At 44.7% G+C, this 20,954-nt stretch overlaps 2 protein-coding genes across 3 annotated transcripts in view; both read right to left on the reverse strand.

Annotated features, from left to right (window-relative positions):
* Positions 1-13: 13 nt before the first annotated feature.
* On the reverse strand, positions 14-8,086 carry metap2a (methionyl aminopeptidase 2a). The gene is made up of 11 exons (XM_062066426.1): positions 7,846-8,086; positions 7,210-7,299; positions 7,084-7,146; positions 6,916-7,018; positions 6,693-6,854; positions 4,456-4,637; positions 4,289-4,383; positions 4,125-4,221; positions 892-995; positions 708-823; positions 14-640 (listed from the first exon to the last, which is right to left on the reverse strand). The coding sequence occupies exons 1-11, from the start codon at positions 8,003-8,005 to the stop codon at positions 388-390; spliced, it is 1,425 nt and encodes a 474-aa protein (XP_061922410.1). The 5' UTR covers positions 8,006-8,086; the 3' UTR covers positions 14-387.
* Positions 8,087-9,362: 1,276 nt separating this feature from the next.
* The window catches only part of vezt (vezatin, adherens junctions transmembrane protein), an 18,074-nt gene continuing 6,482 nt past the window's right edge, over positions 9,363-20,954 (reverse strand). Inside the window, exons 4-13 of one of the 2 annotated variants that reach the window (XM_062066423.1) lie at positions 18,275-18,355; positions 18,046-18,209; positions 17,705-17,974; positions 17,337-17,483; positions 17,116-17,263; positions 16,697-17,052; positions 16,430-16,623; positions 14,354-14,466; positions 11,895-12,102; positions 9,363-11,804 (exon numbers count right to left, since the gene is read on the reverse strand). In XM_062066423.1, the coding sequence (XP_061922407.1) occupies positions 11,308-11,804; positions 11,895-12,102; positions 14,354-14,466; positions 16,430-16,623; positions 16,697-17,052; positions 17,116-17,263; positions 17,337-17,483; positions 17,705-17,974; positions 18,046-18,209; positions 18,275-18,355 (2,178 nt within the window). In that variant the 3' untranslated portion in view covers positions 9,363-11,307. Of the gene's footprint in view, positions 11,805-11,894; positions 12,103-14,353; positions 14,467-16,429; positions 16,624-16,696; positions 17,053-17,115; positions 17,264-17,336; positions 17,496-17,704; positions 17,975-18,045; positions 18,210-18,274; positions 18,356-20,954 lie in introns of both variants that reach the window. The other variant, XM_062066422.1, reaches the window with a different exon arrangement.

Raw genomic sequence — 20,954 nt, forward strand, 5'->3', positions numbered from 1 at the left:
TAGAGGCTTTACACTCTGGCAGATGTTTTTAATCTTTTTCTTACAAAAACATTTGCAGATAGCGCAAAACGAGGCAAATCCTGTCGCGACAAGCCAAACATACGGTGTGGAGAGGCTGTTGCCACGACAACAGCCACCAAAGCTCAACATGATCGATTATTCTGAGCCGAGAGACGTGCTGAAAGCTCGGGGTGGTGTCGTAGGTCAAGGGGGCGGAGCTAAAACGCCATCTTCAGTAGTTCACTAATGAACAGGTAACTTTTCAAAAGCTTGTTTGAAGAGAAGAAGAAAAGTCAGGAAACCCCTCGTGCTGCTGAGTGGATCACTTCCAGATTCCGTGTGTCGGTGGTGCGGCGGCGTGCGGGTTCGGCGGTTGAGGGCGGGGCTTCAATAGTCGTCTCCCCGGCTCACCACCTCCTTGCAAGTGGGCCTTAGCAGGATGGTGTGCTCGAACTGAGCCGTGTAGCTGCCCTTGGTGTCGCACAGGGGCGGGTAGGGGTCCACGATGCCCAGGTCGCACAGACTCTTCAGGGCCATCAGGTACTTGCTCTCGCCAAGGCGGTCCAGCCAGCGGCGGCAGAAGGCCAGCGTGCCGAAGTTCTCGTTGATCACGTTGAGCAGGTGCTTCGCCCGCGGGAGCCTGCGCACAAAAAAAGGTTAACATCGTTTCCTCTCGTTCTCGAAGTCACGCTGAAGGAAAGGCAGACCTGATGGGGACGTGGCCCACGTCAAAGTTCTTCATGTAGTGGGAGCACTCCATGTCATCGTGGACCACGCCTTTGCCGGTACTGCCGAACGTCTCGATGGCGTAAACCTCGCCCTCCTGCAGACCAAGGTGACATCTTTGGTGGGGAAACCACAAACCAGGTGAGAGGCGGCGTGGAAACGTACCTCCATTCTCGTGGCCTCCCCTCCTTTGACGATGGGCACGGTCTTGCCGGCGTGTATCCTGTACTGGCCGATGGAATGACCGTTCAGGTTTCGGATGGGTTTGACTGTGTGAACAAGCATAATGGTAGGGCTGGGCCATAAAACGATATCAATGTAAATCGCTACAGACACGTAATCGACGTCAGTGAGAAATGTGTTCGATAAAACTTGATTTTCTGTCTTTGTCAGAAGAAACAAAGTTGCGAAGCAAGGTTGGTTGCATGAACAAAGGCACTCGTTCTTTGGTAACCGAGGAACACAGGAAGTGATCACTGATCCGTGGGAGTATCACGCTTGTTGTTTCGGCGTTGATTCTCTGCATGGAGAGAAACTAAAAATGACTGAAGATTTTATAGCTATTTTTAATTTTTACGGTTTACTTTTTATTCTATAAGATGTGTACCTTTTTTAAAAGTTTTTATTTTGCACGGGAAATGGAATTTTGTTCTCTTTGGTATCTAAATGCCCATTGAAAATGACAAGTCTCCGACTTTAGCAGATAGCGTATAAACTGTGGATAAAACAGGAAAAGTCACCTCGATGGTATGACAGTTTTCTTAGATTTTTTTAAAAACGAACCCCAGTCAGAGCAGCATTTACTCTGAATGATGCAAGGCGCTCATCCCAACCACACCACCTTAGCCGCGCTCACCCTTTAGAGCACAGGTGTCAAACTCAAGGCCCGGGGGCCAGTTCTGGCTCGCCATTTTTATGTGGCCCACGAAAGCCTGGGAAAAATGGGTTTCAATAAAATACTTTATTTCTTCAATTTTGACAGACAAAAAAATGCACATTTTAAACTTTAATATGAGATCATGACAATTATATACTGTATTGCAAAACTATTTTTGTGAGATAAAAACAGTTACATTTCTGCTTGTCACCTTTTATTTATGATTTTAAAGCAAGTTATACATAACAAAACCTAATCAAATGCATATGCATTTTGATTAATCACAGGTTATTACCCGCATGCATAATGTAAGTTAATTTTTAAAAAAGAGGCCCTCTGAAAGCAGCCATTACTGCGATGTGGCCCTCAATGAAAATGGCTTTTGACACCCTTGCTTTAGAGCATTGCCGTAACTTCCTGGCACGAACCCTTCAGAAAATAGTTACCGGATTTCTCTGTTCACGTTTTCACACTCTGTTTATTTTGTTACACTTTATTAGAGAATTCTTACTTAATTTTGCACCTTCATTGTAAGAGTTCATTATTAAGTGTCTAATGTGATTTTAGAATTGTGTTTACATCGAGTCTTTTCCATGCTTGTTGACATTTCCTTTCCTTTCTGCCTTGATAGGGGATTAGTCAGAGGAAGGTTACATTTGAAATATGTTTATATTTCATATATTTTTCTTTTGGTCCTTATTTGTCTTAAGTCATAAAAATAATAATGATCAAAATCGGACGATATTAAACACCTACCGAAAATTCCGGACTATAAACTGCTTATTTCCTACGCTTTGAAACACGCGGTTTATAAAACGGCGCAGCTAATTTATTGATTTTTCTTCGCTGACGGCCATAATGCAAATAGTTAAAAAAACAAGCAAGAAAAGATGAGTTATTGTTTGTGCTATGGTTCCATCTTTTGGACGAGTTTGCTCACTGCAGGTGCTGCAGTGCCCTTCTGTTTAGACTGAGCTTTCAACTGGAAGTACAAGTGCCTTTCCATGCTCGAAAGGACACTTCATCATTCCAAGCAACATTTGTAAGTTTTACAATATAACTAATGTATTGAAGCTAACATCGTTAGCATCGGCTATTATGCCAACACATTTATGAGTGTCTGTTCATATTACTAATTTACAATGGCATCCATTTTGTATTGTTTCAGGTTCGTAAATTCACCGAGACGTCACCGTGGAGTTATTGAGTCTGTTTAGCTGATTGGAGAGCTAGCTTCCGCAGCTAGTGGGTCCATGACGATGACTACAGTTTTGTTTGAACAACCGTTTTACTGCCTTGTTGCAGACACAGTTTGGAAACATTTTAGGTATGTAAATGAACATTTACAAAATGTGTATGTGCAAATAACTCGTTTAACAACGTACCGTATTTCCTTGAATAGCCGCAGGGGCGTTAATTTAAAACCTCCTGTCACTCCGGCGTTTACCGGAAACTGGCGGGATGGCCGTGCATGCGGTAATTATTTTAAAACCTCTTCTCACTCAGGCGTTCACCAAAAGGAATCCATAAAATTTAGGCGTGCGCTTTGAGTGTGATGTAAGCATACCATCATGAAAAGCACATTTAATAAAAAAAAACGTTATTATGCATCGATAACTTGTTTATAGAAGTCTTCATTATTTTCTTTTTTCCGTTTTAAAAGTCTCTGTCTCGATGGAGATATTCCTTTAATTATTACCTCCTGCTTCGATTGAAAGTCCAGTTTAGAAAACGGTTTTATTTTAGATACCGGTATGTAATCCTCCTTGTTGAAAGGAGAAAAAAAAATCTCTTGCTGCGTGTGTTCACTTCTTCTGCAATACCGGAAGTCGCAAGAAGGATCACTAGCGCGGCAGCGCCCTCTACCACCAGGAGGCGGGAGTCATTTAATGACTTATACAGTATTTCACACACGCAGCTACAGTATATTAATAAAACATAGCCGCTTACTGTTCTCTTTAGCATACTGTACCGGTATTCAATAGCTTGGACCTTAAATCCTACTGAATAGCTCTTTATCTTTTTTCCTTTGTGCGATTGTAAACTACTGAAAGCAGCTTCCTCCATTTTGAAAATGAGGACAGATGCGTCACTCGTGACGTAACGAATTTGACCCGGTGGAAGTTCTCGCCATATGCTAAATATTTTGCGAAACGAGTTTGACCCGGTGAAAATTATAGACATGCAATAATAAAATTAATATTTTGCGAAACGAATTTGATCCGGCTTCAATAATAAACCGGCGATAAGGCCAAGCATGCGTTAATTATTTTGAGAAACGAGTTTGACCCGGCAGTAATTCTAGACGTGCGAATACTATATTCCCTGCGCCAATTCAAGGAAATACGGTATATATCTGCAGCTTAAAGTCCGAAGCAACTAATATGGACCAAAAAAAATGTTAGTGGGTGCGGCTTATATACCAGTACGCTCTATAGTCAAGAAAAATACAGTTTTCAGTCATATCGCCCAGCCCTAGTTAATGGTAACATTCGATGTGCGAGTTAGTAGGAAAACTTACCTTGGTATGTTTTGCCGTCGAGCTCAACCTCGTAGGACTCCATCACTTCCTGGATGGCCTCCCCGACGTCACACAGGCGCACGTCGATGCCGGCGTTCTGTGACAAGAAAAGAACGATTGAAAGGCAAACTAAGGAGTAAGTGCGGCGTGCGTCACGGGCGTACTTTGATGCCAGTGTTGGTGGCGTCTTTCACGGCCTCCAGCAGCTTGTCGTACTTTGGGTTGAAGGTGACGGTGAAGGCACAGTCGATGATTCGCCCTGCAGACAAACACGTTGGTAGTGAGCATGTCCCGTCTACACGGGTCATTGACGCCGACGGCGCTCGCTAACCGTTAATGTGCGTGCCGAAGTCGATCTTGCAGACGTCGTCGTACTGCAGGACAGTGGTGTCGCCGGCGTTGGGAGTGTAGTGGGCGGCGCAGTGGTTGAGAGAGCAGCCGGTGGGGAACGCCAGGCCGGCGTTCAGCTTGTTCTCCTTGATGAGCTTCCGGGAACAATCCTCCAAGCGCTCGCTAGCAAGGAAGAAAGTGAGGCCATGTCATGCATAGCATGAAAAAAAGGACACATACCGTATTTTTCGGACCATAGGGCGCACCGGATTATAAAGCGCACTGCCGATGAGTGGGTCTATTTTAATACAAAAGGTGCACCGGATTATAGGGCGCATTAAAAGGGTCATATTATAATTTTTTTTCTAAATGTAAAAGACTTCCTTGTGGTCTACATAAGATGTGATGGTGGTTCTTTGGTCAAAATGTTGCATAGTTGATGTTTTACACATCATCTTCAAGCCGCTTTGACAGTCGCTTCAGGATGCGCCGTTTTGTGGGCGGTCTTATTTACGTGGCTCACCTTCGACAGCGTCTTCTCCCCGTCATCTTTGTTGTAGCGTGCAAGGACGGGAGTGGAAGAAGTGTCAAAAGATGGCGCTAACTGTTTTAATGACATTCAGACTTTACTTCAATCCAGTGGTTTTCAACCACTGTGCCGTGGCACACTAGTGTGCCGTGAAATATTGCCTGGTGTGCCGTGGGAAATTATACAACTTCACCTAATTGGTCCCAAAAATATTTTTTGCAAATCAATAATCATAATAATGTGCCGTTGTCTAGTGCCTGTGCTGTGTAGCGCTTGGCAGGGTAACCATGTAATACTCCATATCAGTAGGTGGCAGCAGGTAGTTCATAGCTTTGTAGAAGTCGGAATGTGTTGAGGATGGTTTGTCGTGATCCCAATATGAAAAAAAGGTATGCAACGCTTAAACCAAAAATCAACAAAAGGCAAGTCCCGCTAGGAAAAGGCACTGAAGCATAAGGATGGCTATGTAAAACAAAAGTAAAACTGAACTGGCTACAAAGTCAAAAAAACAGAATGCTGGACGACAGCAAAAACTTACAGCGTGTGGAGCAAAGACGGCGTCCACAAAGCACATCCCGTACATGACATGACAATCAACAATGTCCCCACAAAGGATAGCGTACGCACAACTTCAATAGTCTTGATTGCGAAAAAACAGAAGGCATGGAGCTGCTATAGGAGAACACCAACAAAAAAGGAAGGGTCACCAAAATAACAGCGCAAGACCGAAACTAAAGCACTACACACAGGAAACAACAACAAACTCAAGATAAGGCACGACAACCTGGTGGAGTTTCATTTTTTTAACCTTTTCTGCTGGTGGTGTGCCTCTGTATTTTTTAATGAAAAAAATGTGCCTTGGTTGAAAAACACTGCGTCAATCAATAACGGGGCAGCATCTCCTCATCCGTGGCTCACTAGGGCAACAACAACAACACCAGAAATGTGTCCCGTGAAAAAACGTCCGACCGTAACTCTCTAATAACTAATGTTCCTTGGGTGAATAGTGTAAACTCACTACACCGGTAAGTTTTAGCGCTTTCCTGGCGAGTCTACTGACAGATATAAGTAAGAACTTTAAACTACCGTATTTATCGGACTATAAATCGCTCCGGAGTATAAGTCGCACCGGCCGAAAATGCATAATAAAGAAGGTAAAAAAACATATAAGTCGCACTGGAGTATAAGTTGCATTTTTTGGGGAAATTTATTTGATAAAACCAGACACCGAGAATAGACATTAGAAAGGCAATTTAAAATAAATAAAGAATAGTGAACAACAGGCTGAATAAGTGTACGTTATGAGGCATAAATAACCAACTGAGAACGTGCCTGGTATGTTAACGTAACATATTATGGTAAGAGTCATTCAAATAACTATAACATATAGAACATGCTATACGTTTACCAAACAATCTGTCACTCCTAATCACTAAATCCCATGAAATCTTATACGTTTAGTCTCTTACGTGAATGAGATAAATAATATTATTTGATATTTTACGCTAATGTGTTAATAATTTCACACGTAAGTCGCTCCTGAGTATAAGTCACCCATTTTTATAGTCTTTGGTATGACTCGGCCGGGGTTTGAACTCACAACCTACCGATCTCAGGGTGGACACTCTAACCACTAGGCCACTGAGTAGGTAGTAGGTAAGTGCGCCTTAAAGTCCGAAAAATACGGTCCTATGCGAGAGGAGCCTCACCAGATTTCAATCATGGTCAAGCCAGGTTTCAGGAAGCCGCGCACGTGCTGCCGGACCTGCCTGTGAGCCTCGGCCGCCTGCCGGAAGTCGTTCCACACTTCCTCGTTGGCTTTGTCCAGCACCCGCTTGCCCTCGTTGCTGCTGCGCCACGCCGCGCTGCGCCTGCCAGGACAAACGTTCAAGCTAAAAGACTTCGCTGACGTCAACGTGCTTCGGTCCTTACCCGTCCTGTGAGACGGGGTATTCGCACTCCTGCCCGATAGGGAAGACGGCACTGGGGTATAACTCACAGATGGGTATAGACGGAGGATCAGTCTGGCCTTTGGCTAAAAACACGACATTAGTTTTTTTTCCCCCCCCGATTGGTAAAAACTACTCTGATGCAACCTACATCCTTTCTTCTTCTTTTTCTTCTTCTTCTTCTTCCCTGCGGTGTTTTCTCCATCGTCACCGTCTGTGTGGGCAAAGGCATGAGCTGACGTAATTTAAAAGTACATAATTGAAATGTAACACAAACCTTCCTCGCCATCCTCCTCCTTCTCCTCGATCACCTGCTTCTCCAACTCCTTAGTCACCTCGGCCACGGCGTCCCCGTCAGGGCCGCCGGCTGCGAAGACATGAGGCGGACTGGAGTCAGCAAAATGCAACCGGAAGTGCAGTTACTTACTGCGTAAAACACCCGACACTTGTTTTTTTCACTTCGCACTCTTTAAGTTACGCAAGCTTACATAATGACCCACCGGTAAACAAAGTTGTTCCATGTCTTTGTCACGCCTTTGTGGTGTACTTGGTCAATTCAGCGAGGGTTCTAGGAGACGATCTAACGTCTTTCCAACCGCCTGACATGAGATCCAACCCGCATGGCTCGCCAAGATAACCGTCAAGTTTGAAGTGCTCAACAACATAACTTCCGGTGTAACTAAAGATAAGACACGTAGCCAGAAGGTATCTGAATCCCATACGAATACATATTAAAATGACAGTCAATCTGTTCAGTTGACTCCACAAGGCTTATAGCTTAGATGTAATTAAAATGGTGAAACTAAACAAGTCCAACACTAGATGTATTTTATTTCGAAAGGCGGTGTTTCCGGGTTGGTGATAAATATGGCTGCCTTTGCTCGCCAGCTAGCACGACGCCGACTCGTCTTACCGTTCGCGGCTGACTTGTTCTTCTTTTTCTTCTTCTTCTTCTTTTTCGCCGCCTCCTCCACTGGGTCCGCGGCGTCTTCTCCTTCCCCGGCTTCGCCGTTCATCTCGAGCTTTTGGGCCTGTTTCTGCTCCGCTAACGTCTCGGTAAGCACCGCCGCCATGATGACAGCCGCGGTGGGGTGGGTAGACGCAAAGGATGATGGGAAGCGGTGACGTCAGCGTGGCCTTCAGGGAACTCCGTAATGTTGGCGGCAATAAACCACCAGGTGGCGATAAGTGTATGGAATGTTGCATTTATGGCACAAGTGTGTTTGGCAAATGGGCTGCCAATTGTTTTACTTCTATTCTTAGAACGTGGCTGGATTGTTTCTGACAGATAGTGACATAAAAGCTAAAGATTAAAACTAGAGATGCCGATATTATCGGCCGATGAATGCTTTAAAATGTAATATCGGAAATTATTGGTATCGTTTTTTTTATTATCGGTATCGTTTTTTTATTTTATTTTTTTTATTAAATCAACATAAAAACCACAAGATACACTTACAATTAGTGCACCAACCCAAAAAAACCTCCCTCCCCCATTTACACTCATTCACACAAAAGGGTTGTTTGTTTCTGTTATTAATATTCTGGTTCCTACATTATATATCAATATATATCAATACAGTCTGCAAGGGATACAGTCCGTAAGCACACATGATTGTGCGTGCTGCTGGTCCACTAATAGTACTAACCTTTACTCATTTTCATTAATTACTAGTTTCTATGTAACTGTTTTTATATTGTTTTACTTTCTTTTTTATTCAAGAAAATGTTTTTAATTTATTTATCTTATTTTTTTTAAAAAGGACCTTATCTTCACCATACCTGGTTGTCCAAATTAGGCATAATGATGTGTTAATTCCACGACTGTATATATCGGTAGAATAGAATAGAATGGACTTTATTGTCATGATATTTGCATATAACGAGATTAAGGACTCCAATTTAAGGTGCGGTAGTGGAAACAAATATGGGGTAAAAATAAATTACACAAGAGGTAATAAAGAAAAAAAACAACTATCAATTGAAATAAACAGACTACTATCCAATAAAAATAATAAGCAATCCTGTACAATATACAAAACACTAGAAATACAAAATCGGTTGGTATCGGTAATTAAGAGTTGGACAATATCGGATATCGGCAAAAAGCCATTATCGGACATCCCTAATTAAAACCTTTTACGGAAATAGTCGTGCAACTTGTTGCATTTAAAACAGGCTAGTAAAATTGGCAACTTTTTTTTTCCTCTCTAGCTTTTTATTTCTAATGAACAATTTCCCAATTTAACGTCACATGCATTTAAAAAGGCAAGAGTTAGCTTGCCTCCCCCTATTGTTTTGTGGGCCGGACAAACGGAGATTCCTTCAAAACATATCAAGTGACACGTCCAACCTGTTTGTTAACCTCCCGCTATTTAAGTCTGTGAAACGTGAGCAGCAAAAAGAGACATTAGGACCCACCGAACAACTTGAATAGTATTTTATTTCACTTTGGGAAAAAAAGGGATGAGGAGTGTCAAGTCCGGGAAGGTGTAGACCAAGTCTGGCTTCTATGACGTCATATGAAAAGAGATTGTCCCTCACATGACGGACATGATGATTCCCAGCAAGCAGATCGTCATTATCGGTCATGACTTAGTCCCCCAAAGGCCACTTCACAAGTAATGGTCTTCAAATAGTCCATTTCTAGATGTTTATGAATGCACAGTGCAAATCAAATTTCACTTCTCTTCCTGTGGTTTTAGTCAAGGTCTTTTCGCTTTGGATTAGAACACTAAAGAACACTGCAGAAAGTATTCCCCCAATGTAGAACAACTTTCAACAAATAATAATGAATGACCATGATGCTACATGATCATAGTATTAGTATTGGTGGCGTTCCACATGGTTCTCTTCTAAGCCACCGAGGCTTTTTTTCCCGTGAAACTTAAAGGCCTACTGAAAGCCACTACTAGCAACCACGCAGTCTGATAGTTTATATATCAATGATGAAATCTTAACATTGCAACACATGCCAATACGGCCGGGTTAACTTATAAAGTGCAATTTTAAATTTCCCGGGAAATATCCGGCTGAAACGTCTCGGTATGATGACGTATGCGCGTGATGTAGTCAGTTAAACGGAAGTATTGGTACCCCGTAGAATCCTATACAAAAAGCTCTGTTTTCATTTCATAATTCCACAGTATTCTGGACATCTGTGTTGGTGAATCTTTTGCAATTTGTTTAATGAACAATGAAGACTGCAAAGAAGAAAGTTGTAGGTGGGATCGGTGTGTTAGCAGCGGACTACAGCAACACAACCGGAGGACTTTGTTGGAGAGCAGATGCGCTAGCCGGTGACCTCACCTTGACTTCCTATGTCTCCGGGCCGCCAACCGCATCTGTGATCGTGTGAAGTCCTTTGTCGCACCGTCGATCGCTGGAACGCAGGTGAGCACGGGTGTTGATGAGCAGATGAAGGCTGGCTGGCGTAGGTGGAGAGCTAATGTTTTTAGCATAGCTCTGTGAGGTCCGGTTGTTAAGTTAGCTTCATTGGCGTCGTTAGCACAGCATTGTTAACCTTCGCCAGGCTGGAAAGCATTAACCGTGTAGTTACATGTCCATGGTTTAATAGTATTGTTGATTTTCTGTCTATCCTTCCAGTCAGGGGTTTATTTCTTTTGTTTCTATATGCAGTTAAAGCACGATGCTATCACGTTAGCTCGTAGCTAAAGTGTTTCACCGATGTATTGTCGTGGAGATAAAAGTCACTGTGAATGTCCATTTCGCGTTCTCGACTCTCATTTTCAAGAGGATATAGTATCCGAGGTGGTTTAAAATACAAATCCGTGATCCACAATAGAAAAAGGAGAGAGTGTGGAATCCAATGAGCCAGCTTGTACCTAAGTTACGGTCAGAGCGAAAAAAGATATGTCTTGAACTGCACTCTAACGTTCCTCATCCACAAATCTTTCATCCTCGCTCAAATTAATGGGGAAATCGTCGCTTTCTCGGTCCGAATCGCTCTCACTTCTGGCCGCCATCACTAAACAATAGGGAACTTTGCGGAAATGTTCAGCTGACTACGTCACGCTCCTTCCGGTAGGGGCAAGGCTTTTTTTTGTCAGATACCAAAAGTTGCGATCTTTATCGTCGTTGTTTTATACTAAATCCTTTCAGCAAAAATATGGCAATATCGCGAAATTATCAAGTATGACACATAGAATAGATCTGCTATCCCCGTTTAAATAAAAAAATGTCATTTCAGTAGGCCTATAAGTCCAGTTGTATTTGGTAGAATAATAATCAGTGTTGATTGGACGGAGCCTCGGTCTTCACAGATGAGGTCACAGGTGGTTTGGTACCTGAGTGTAAAGCAGTAAAGGAAGATGAACAATAGGAAATACTGGACAATCATGGAGGTAGTCTTTGCTCACTGCTCCTCTTCTTCATCATCATCATCTCCAAATGTCTGCTCCTCCAGTTTCCTGGCCAGGTGCGAGCGCGCAGCTACCTGGGCGGCGAGGGCGGAGCTGAAGCTGAGCACGTCCAAGCCGTGGATGTCCGTCAGACGGTCCATGACGGAGAGAGTGGGAACTTTGGGCTTCCTGGGGCGGTCCAGACCGTTCTGCTGCTCCTCCCCCTCCTCCAGGACGCCGTCGTACTCGTGCAGCTCGGACGCTCCGCCCCCTCCTCTGGTGGAAACCAACGCTCCTGCCATGTCGGCGTCCTCCGCCTCCCGACCGCAGCTGAACTCAGTCAGCGGCTTGTCAGAGGGGTCAGGCCTCACCCGCTCGTCCTTTCCTTCCCTCGCTTCCTCGTGGTTTCCTGCAGTGCACTCTGATGGGATGCTTCCTCCTTCCTCGCCTCTTTCTGCTGAACCCGTGTCGGCATCGGCGCCGCGAGCGCAAGTCGAAGGTGTCATGGCAGCTGCAGACAGACAGGAAATAGTCAAGTGGCACTCATGAGGTAGATTAGCTTTTCCTCAAAGTTGTCAACATGTAGGCATGGACACCAAACCTTGGTCGCTGAAGAGCATCTGCTTCCTCTTCATCCTCTCGCCGTCGGACGCACGGAAGCCCAGCACCACTTTAAGCTCGGACAGGACGCGGCGGGACTCCTCCCTCCCACGCCGCTGACGTTCCCGTTCCTCGGGACTCAACATGTCGCACCAGGAACCCTTTCTTTCTCCTTCCGAGTCTGAGTCCGACACGTAGCCCTCCCACTCCTGAGACAAGTCATTGTGAGGTAGAGATCAGCCCAATATTGACGCCCATATTTGGCATTTTGACGTATATCGTCAAGGTCTTTTTTTACAACTACAACAGAAGTACATCATCAGATACAATATATACACATATAATACCACTATTTAGTGTTTAAAACATGTACAAACCCCGTTTCCATATGAGTTGGGAAATTGTGTTAGAATACAATGATTTGCAAATCCTTTTCAACTCATATTCAGTTGAATGCACTACAAAGACAACATATTTGATGTTCAAACTCATAAACTTTATTTTTTTTTTTTGCAAATAATAATTAACTTAGAATTTCATGGCTGCAACACGTGCCAAAGTAGTTGGGAAAGGGCATGTTCACCACTGTGTTACATGGCCTTTCCTTTTAACGACACTCAGTAAAGGTTTGGGAACTGAGGAGACACATTTTTGAAGTGGAATTCTTTCCCATTCTTGCTTGATGTACAGCTTAAGTTGTTCAACAGTCCGGGGGTCTCCCTTGTGCTATTTTAGGCTTCATAATGCGCCACACATTTTCAATGGGAGACAGGTCTGGACTACAGGCAGGCCAGTCTAGTACCCGCACTCTTTTACTATGAAGCCACGTTGATGTAACACGTGGCTTGGCATTGTCTTGCTGAAATAAGCAGGGGCGTCCATGGTAACGTTGCTTGGATGGCAACATATGTTGCTCCAAAAGCTGTATGTACCTTTCAGCATCAATGGTGCCTTCACAGATGTGTAAGTTACCCATGTCTTGGGCACTAATACACCCCCATACCATCACACATGCTGGCTTTTACACTTTGCGCCTAGAACAATCCGGATGGTTCTTTTCCTCTTTGGTCCGGAGGACACGACGTCCACAGTTTCCAAAAACAATTTAAAATGTGGACTCGTCAGACCACAGAACACTTTTCCACTTTGTATCAGTCCATCTTAGATGAGCTCAGGCCCAGCGAAGCCAACGGCGTTTCTGGGTGTTGTTGATAAACGGTTTTCGCCTTGCATAGGAGAGTTTTAACTTGCACTTACAGATGTAGCGACCAACTGTAGTAACTGACAGTGGGTCTCTGAAGTGTTCCTGAGCCCATGTGGCGATATCCTTAACACACTGATGTCGCTTGTTGATGCAGTACAGCCTGAGGGATGGAAGGTCACGGGCTTAGCTGCTTACGTGCAGTGATTTCTCCAGATTCTCTGAACCCTTTGATGATATTACGGAGCGTAGATGGTTAAATCCCTAAATTCCTTGCAATAGCTGGTTGAGAAAGGTTTTTCTTAAACTGTTCAACAATTTGCTCAGGCATTTGTTGACAAAGTGGTGACCCTCGCCCCATCCTTGTTTGTGAATGACTGAGCATTTCATGGAATCTACTTTTATACCCAATCATGGCACCCACCTGTTCCCAATTTGCCTGTTCACCTGTGGGATGTTCCAAATGAGTGTTTGATGAGCATTCCTCAACTTTATCAGTATTTATTGCCACCTTTCCCAACTTCTTTGTCACGTGTTGCTGGCATCAAATTCTAAAGTTAATGATTATTTGCAAAAAAAAACGTTTTATTTTTTTGTAGCATATTCAACTGAATATGGGTTGAAAATGATTTGCAAATCATTGTATTCCGTTTATATTTACATCTAACACAATTTCCCAACTCATATGGAAACGGGGTTTGTAAATTAGGCAGTAAGTAGATGAGGCAATTCCTGAAGGAAATGAGTGTGAATGCTCCAATGCTGAAGTTGAACTGACAGAATGTAGTATGAATGTAAGACTAGTTTGAATGTTGGAATGGTTTTTATGTTGAAAAGTTTGAATTTCCAGGAAAAAGGGAATTTGGTTTGGAACTAGGGAAAGTGTTAGTTTGAATGTCCAGGGTGAGTGGAATGTGTTGATGTTGGAATAGGTTGAAAAATGTGGGAATTGTGGAAATTTAAAAAAATGGCCAATTCATTTTGAATGGGGAAAATGTCTCTGAAAACTGGGAATTCTTGGAAATCCGGGAGTTTTTTAAAAAAATTGTTGAAGTAGAGCAAACAATTTTGAACGGGCGGAATCTTTTGGAGTTGGAACGGTTTGAATGGGATGAAAATTGAGGGAATTGTGGAACTTTCAAAAATGTCCCATTCTTTTCAATGGGAATTTCATGGACATTTCTGGTAAAGCTGGAATTTCTGCTTAATCTCTAGTGTGAAAGCTTTTTTTTTTTTTGCAGAGTGTTTGGTCAACTTACCATCTCTTCTGGAACCGGATCTTTGTCCAGGATCAAGGGGTAAGATGGAGGAGGAGGAGGCGGAGGGACCTCGGTCTCAGGAGGACCACACTGGTCTGGAGTCTGAGCAGAGCCTGCAGGTATGATTGAGATGGACATTGATTGATTGAGACTTTTATTAGTAGATTGCTATTCCGTACAATTGACCACTAAATGGTAACACCCGAATAAGTTTTTCAACTTGTTTAAGTCGGGATCCACGTTAATCAATTCATGGTAGCAGGCCCGGCCCTAACCAATCTGGCGTCCTAGGCAAGATTTTAGGTGGCGTCCCCACATCGGCAGTGAAGTGTATATACTCACAAGACACCGAATAGCTTTGTCTTTGACCTTTTTTTTACTTAAAGAAAGCAAATTAACAATCAGAATTGTTAACAAGATAAAAAAAAACTATGGATAAATAAATGAATACAAAAAATAAAAAATGAATATATGAAATACAATATTTTTTACATACATAAACACAAAATAAAATGTGTCAACAAGTTGCATAAAATAAATTAAAAATACAATATAAATAAGGCACTGCACAAAACAAGATATCAAACCAGTAGGACTTTAGCAACTATATTACAAAAAAAGGGGATCCTACAGAGTTCTCTATTTGTGCTTTTTAATATTGCATTAACTCAGGGGTCGGCAACCCAAAATGTTGAAAGAGCCATATTGGGACCAAAAATACAAAAACAAATCTGTCTGGAGCCGCAAAAAATTAAAAGCCATATTACATACAGATTGTGTGTCTCACTGTGTCATGAGATATCAATTGAATTAAAAGGACTTAAAAGAAACTAAATGATCTCAAATATAGCTACAAATGAGGCATAATGATGCAATATGTACATATAGATAGCCTAAATAGCATGTTAGCATCGATTAGCTTGCAGTCATTCAGTGACCAAATATGTCCGATTAGCACTCCACACAAGTCAATAACATCAACAAAACTCACCTTTGTGCATTCACGCACAACGTTAAAAGTTTGGTGGACAAAATGAGACAGAAAAAGAAGTGGCATAAAACACGTCCTAGAAAGTCGGAGAAAGCTATACATGTAAACAAGCTAAGGTGAGTTCAAGGACCGCCAAAATTAGTAGGACAAAACGGCGCTCGCCAAATACTCGAATCAGTGAAGCATGTTTAATACAAACAGTGTGCTTTATAACAATTAGGGAGGTTCGTGTCATGTTTGTCCTCCTACAGAAACCATATTAAAACAAAAAATATATTTTTTTCCGCTCATCTTTTTCCATTTTTCATACATTTTTGAAAAAGCTCCAGAGAGCCACTAGGGCGGCGCTAAAGAGCCGCATGCGGCTCTAGAGCCGCGGGTTGCCGACCCCTGCATTAACTAGAATGACTTACAAATTACTGTACACAAGGGAGTACTGTAATTACCTAACGTTACATTATTATTTTCCATAACAATTTAGCCCCCTCCACAATATTAACCCGACGTTAAAACAGAACTAGTTATTTATTGATTAGGAATTGCCGAATCGTGTAACATTAGCTTAATGCTAAAAAGCCAGGTTACTATCACATTCTGTAACAGACAAATAATTTCATGTAGGCTAACGTTACCTACCTGCTACCTCTGTCTTTTTCTCGTTTCTCCTCTTCTTTTCTCTTTTTTCTTCCCTGGGCACCTGACAGTTTTGGCCGTTTTGACATTTTGTGTTGATTTTTGCATGTGGTGACGTCCAAAAAGAGTCATGATACGGGAAGGGAGGGGGCGCACCGTGCGGGGGGGGGGGGGGGGGGGGGGGGGGGGCATAATGTTGTAACAAATAATATTTCTCTTAAATAGGCTTTACTTTGCATTTTAATTAACGTGGGATTATTTTATGTATTTAGAAATAATAGTACCAACTTTTATTTATTTTTTTTATTTTTATTTTTTTTCCTCCAACATTTGTGGCACTGGCGTGGCGCCCCCTGATGGACGGCGCCCTTAGCATTTGCCTATACGGCCTATGCCACGGGCCGGCCCTGCATGGTAGACATGATTCTGAGGATAAATTTGGCTCCTCTCACCTGGACAGGCGTTGGCCCGCCTCAGCATGCGCGACACCTGACCGACGGTGTCGTCCCAGCAGCCGGTGCTGGCCTTCATGTGCGGCTGCAGCTGGTGCAGGCGCTCGCTGAGGTCTCGGTAACTCTCCAGAGTGAGCTCCCTTGGTTCCTTGGCCACCATCAGCTTCTCCAGGTCGTCTTCCAGGATGATCATCCTGGAGGAGATGAAGAGAGGATGGCGATGTGTGACCCCCGGGGTGGCGCCGATGAGGAGAGTGTGTGTCTCACTCGCTGAGCACGGCCTTCAGGTGCAGCTGGAGGCTTCTTATGGATGTGTGCAGACTGTTGAGCTCTCTGCATTTCTCCCCCGCTCCACCGTTCCGGTCCGAACACGAGGTCTTCGCCTGCGTCTGGAAGTGGCGGTGGAAGTCGTAGCTCCGCTGCACCTCCCCGAGACAAGCGGCCAGGGCGTGGTGGAGGGGCTCCGTTACTGCGGCGATGGAGCGGTGCAAAGCGGGCGGAGCAGAATCTTCTGCGGGGACGCCCCCTTCCTCGGACTTCTCCTCCAGTTGCCGTTGCGACAAGAGGAGAGCTAATCTGCGGAAACACTCTGAGTTTTGCCCCACCCACAGCTGGTACAGCATCTGTAAAGAACAAACCAGGTCAGCGTTCCACACGGTCATCAGCACGGGCGAGCTTGTCCTCACCTTAAGGGCGGGGAGGCTGTAGTCGTCTGTAAGCTCCTGGGCCTGCTCGTCACCCAGATGTTCGATTCCCAGGCCGAGACCCAGTTCCTTCAGAGGCACGGCGGACACGTAGTTGGTCACATTGTCGATCTCCGAGCTCAACGGGAACGTTGGAAGGCGTTAAGGGAACTAAAGTATGGACACGGGAGGACGTCCCCGCCATTTTTCCCAGTAAAGGATATGCCTTCAGCATGTGACACGTGGCTCTCCTGGAGGCTCGGAAGGCAGAGCGCAGGGCCCGATACAAGGTCTTCCTCAGTCCCATCAGCTGCTGTCCGTGTGGCACCGCCCCCGGCCCCGCCCTGCTAAAGGTGACGGCCGCACTCACCCTGTCGAGCAAACTTGACAAGTGAAATGTGATACAACTGTGGAAACGTCCCTGACTTGGTAGGAGGGGCTTACACCCACACAAGACACTGAGCACAAGACGCAGGCATGGACCAGCCAATCACAAGACAGGAAAAGATGATGAATCATTTCTAATAAAGCCAACATGCAAGCATGCAGTAAAAAAGATGATTCCAACACATATTCGGGAGAAAAACCGTACAGGGTAAACCCTCTGGAGATGACCTCTGTTTCCTGGACCAGACGCAGAGCTTTACGGGACAAGCCTGTCAGGGTCTTGCTGTTGTGGACCAGCGTGTGAATCTGAGAGACTCTGGCGTGGACGGCCCGCTGCACTCGAGCTTGCCTCCACAGCGTCACCGCCCTCAGCCCCGCCCAACCTAGCAGGGCGGCGGCTAGCAACCACAGACCCCCGGACTCTGAGCAGAGACCCAGCAAAACTGCGGCCAGGCCCACAAGACCTGCTACGTCCCTGTGACCCGCAAAAAGCACACAAATGTTACGTTAATGTCTGGAAAGATAGCAGATTTCATTCGGCAGTACCATGACGAGGGTGTGGCGAAGAAACCGGGTCGGGACAAAGTACCGGGCGACGAGCCCAACGTGAGCAGGCTGGGGTCCAGCAGCTCGATCAGCTCCACGTCCTCCTGGAGCAGGACATCCTGGTCCAGAATGGACTTCACAGAGTACTGGCCAAACACGCCGTCCTGCGGAGAAGGAGGCGGCTCAGGTTGCGATCCGGTTTCAGAGTTCTGTTTGACTTTCTACCAACCAGCTGCTGCTCCAGCTTGCAGGAGGAGTGAAACGGGCTCCATCTCCACCAGGCTTCAGCCAGCGTGTTCATGAGGCCTCCCTGCACCAACAGACCCCACAAAACCTTACTTTGGCTCAAAGAATTTCTAGAAAATGTCCAAAAAGACTCAAAGAACCTGAAAGGCAAAAAGGACCTCTACTCTGTATCATGACGCGCTTATGTGCGGCAGAAGCAGAGCGCCATCGATCCCGCCTGGGCCGACCCATTTCCCAAGGGGCGGGGGTGTTATTAGTTTGATTGATTTCTGAATGATAGTGATGGGTCAAATGAGACTGAAGCATGAAACTAAAGGAGTGACACTGTGTCCTTCCAAGCCTTGATGTGTGTGTCATAGGGCTGGGTCATATTGACATACACTCATATCCTGATATCCATCCATCCATTTTCTTCCGCTTATCCGAGGTCGGGTGGCGGGGGCAGCAGCCTAAGCAGAGAAGCACAGACTTCCCTCTCCCCAGCCACTTCGTCCAGCTCTTCCCGGGGGATCCCGAGGCGTTCCCAGGCCAGCCGGGAGACATAGTCTTCCCAACGTGTTCTGGGTCTTCCCCGTGGCCTCCTGCTGGTCGGACGTGCCACAAACACCTTCCTAGAGAGGCATTCGGGTGGCATCCTGACCAGATGCCCGAACCACCTCATCTGGCTCCTCTGCATGTGGAGGAGCAGCGGCTTTACTTTGAGGTCCTCCCGGATGGCAGAGCTTCTCACCCTATCTCTAAGGCAGAGCCCCACCACCCGGCGGAGGAAACTCATTTCGGCCGCTTGCACCCGTGATCTTGTCCTTTCGGTCATAAACCAAAGCTCATGACCATAGGTGAGGATGGGAACGTAGATCGACCGGTAAATTGAGAGCTTTGCCTTCCGGCTCAGCTCCTTCTTCACCACAACGGATCGATACAGCGTCCGCATTACTGAAGACGCCGCACCGATCCGCCAGTCGATCTCACGATCCACTCTTCCCTCACTCGTGAACAAGACTCCAAGGTACTTGAACTCCTCCACTTGGGGCAGGGTCTCCTCCCCAACCCGGAGATATCCTGATATATTTGACCATAGACTGTATATCGCGATATTTCATTTGGAAAGTAAATTTAGACAAAGTCAAACCCAAAAATGCACGTCAAGTTGTTTTATTGAAACAAAAATAGGTACTTAAAGGCCTACTGAAATGCGATTTTCTTATTTAAACGGGGATAGCAGGTCCATTCTATGTTTCATACTTGATCATTTCGCGATATTGCCATATTTTTGCTGAAAGGATTTAGTAAAGAACATCGACGATAAAGTTCGCAACTTTTGGTCGCTGATAAAAAAGCCTTGCCTGTACCGGAAGTAGCAGACGATATGTGTGTGACGTCACAGGTTGTGGAGCTCCTCACATCTGCACATTGTTTACAATCATGGCCACAAGCAGCGAGAGCGAGACCGAGAAAGCGACGATTTCCCCATTAATTTGAGCGAGGATGAAAGATTTGTGGATGAGGAAAGTGAGAGTGAAGGACTAGAGGGCAGTGGGAGCGATTCAGATAGGGAAGATGCTGTGAGAGGCGGGTGGGACCTGATATTCAGCTGGGAATGACTAAAACAGTAAATTAACACCAGACATATATATACTCTATTAGCCACAACACAAGCAGGCTTATATTTAATATGCCACAAATGAATCCCGCATAACAAACACCTCCCCCGTCCCGTCCATATAACCCGCCAATACAACTCAAACACCTGCACAACACACTCAATCCCACAGCCCAAAGTACCGTTCACCTCCGCAAAGTTCATACAGCACATATTATTCCCCAAAGTCCCCAAAGTTACGTACGTGACATGCACATAGCGGCACGCACGTACGGGCAAGCGCTCAAATGTTTGGAAGCCGCAGCTGCATACTCACGGTACCGCGTCTGCGTATCCAACTCAAAGTCCTCCTGGTAAGAGTCTCTGTTGTCCCAGTTCTCCACAGGCCAATGGTAAAGTTTGACTGTCATCGAATGTAAACAATGAATCATCGGCTGTGTTTGTGTTGCTGCAGCCGGCCGAAATACACCGCTTCCCACCTACAGCTTTCATCTTTGCTGTCTCCATTGTTCATTGAACAAATTGCAAAAGATTCAGCAACACAGATGTCCAGAATACTGTGGAATTTTGCGATGAAAACAGACGACTTAATAGCTGGCCACAATGGTGTCCCAAAATGTCCGCTACAATACGTGACGTCACGCGCAGGCGTCATCATACCGAGACGTTTTCAGCAGGATATTTTGCGCGGAATTTAAAATTGCACTTTAGTAAGCTAACCCGGCCGTATTGGCATGTGTTGCAATGTTAAGATTTCATCATTGATATATAAACTATCAGACTGCGTGGTCGGTAGTAGTGGCTTTCAGTAGGCCTTTAACATGAGCAAATTTCTGGACATTTTAAAATGTCATGCACAGATAGATGTAGATGCACATAAAAATATTAAAAAGCCTTGAAAATAATATAAGAATCTTTAGAAAATGTGTTTTGTCTTTATATTTTTGGCGGTCTGGAACGCATTTATTGGATTTACGTTATTTCTTATAGAAAATTGTTTCCGTTTTGGTACGATTCAGATTTTGTTTGACCTTTTAGAACAATTCCTATTGCAAAACCCAGG

This window comes from Entelurus aequoreus, linkage group LG12, assembly GCF_033978785.1.
Source record: "Entelurus aequoreus isolate RoL-2023_Sb linkage group LG12, RoL_Eaeq_v1.1, whole genome shotgun sequence".
In the NCBI taxonomy this organism is placed as follows: domain Eukaryota; kingdom Metazoa; phylum Chordata; class Actinopteri; order Syngnathiformes; family Syngnathidae; genus Entelurus; species Entelurus aequoreus.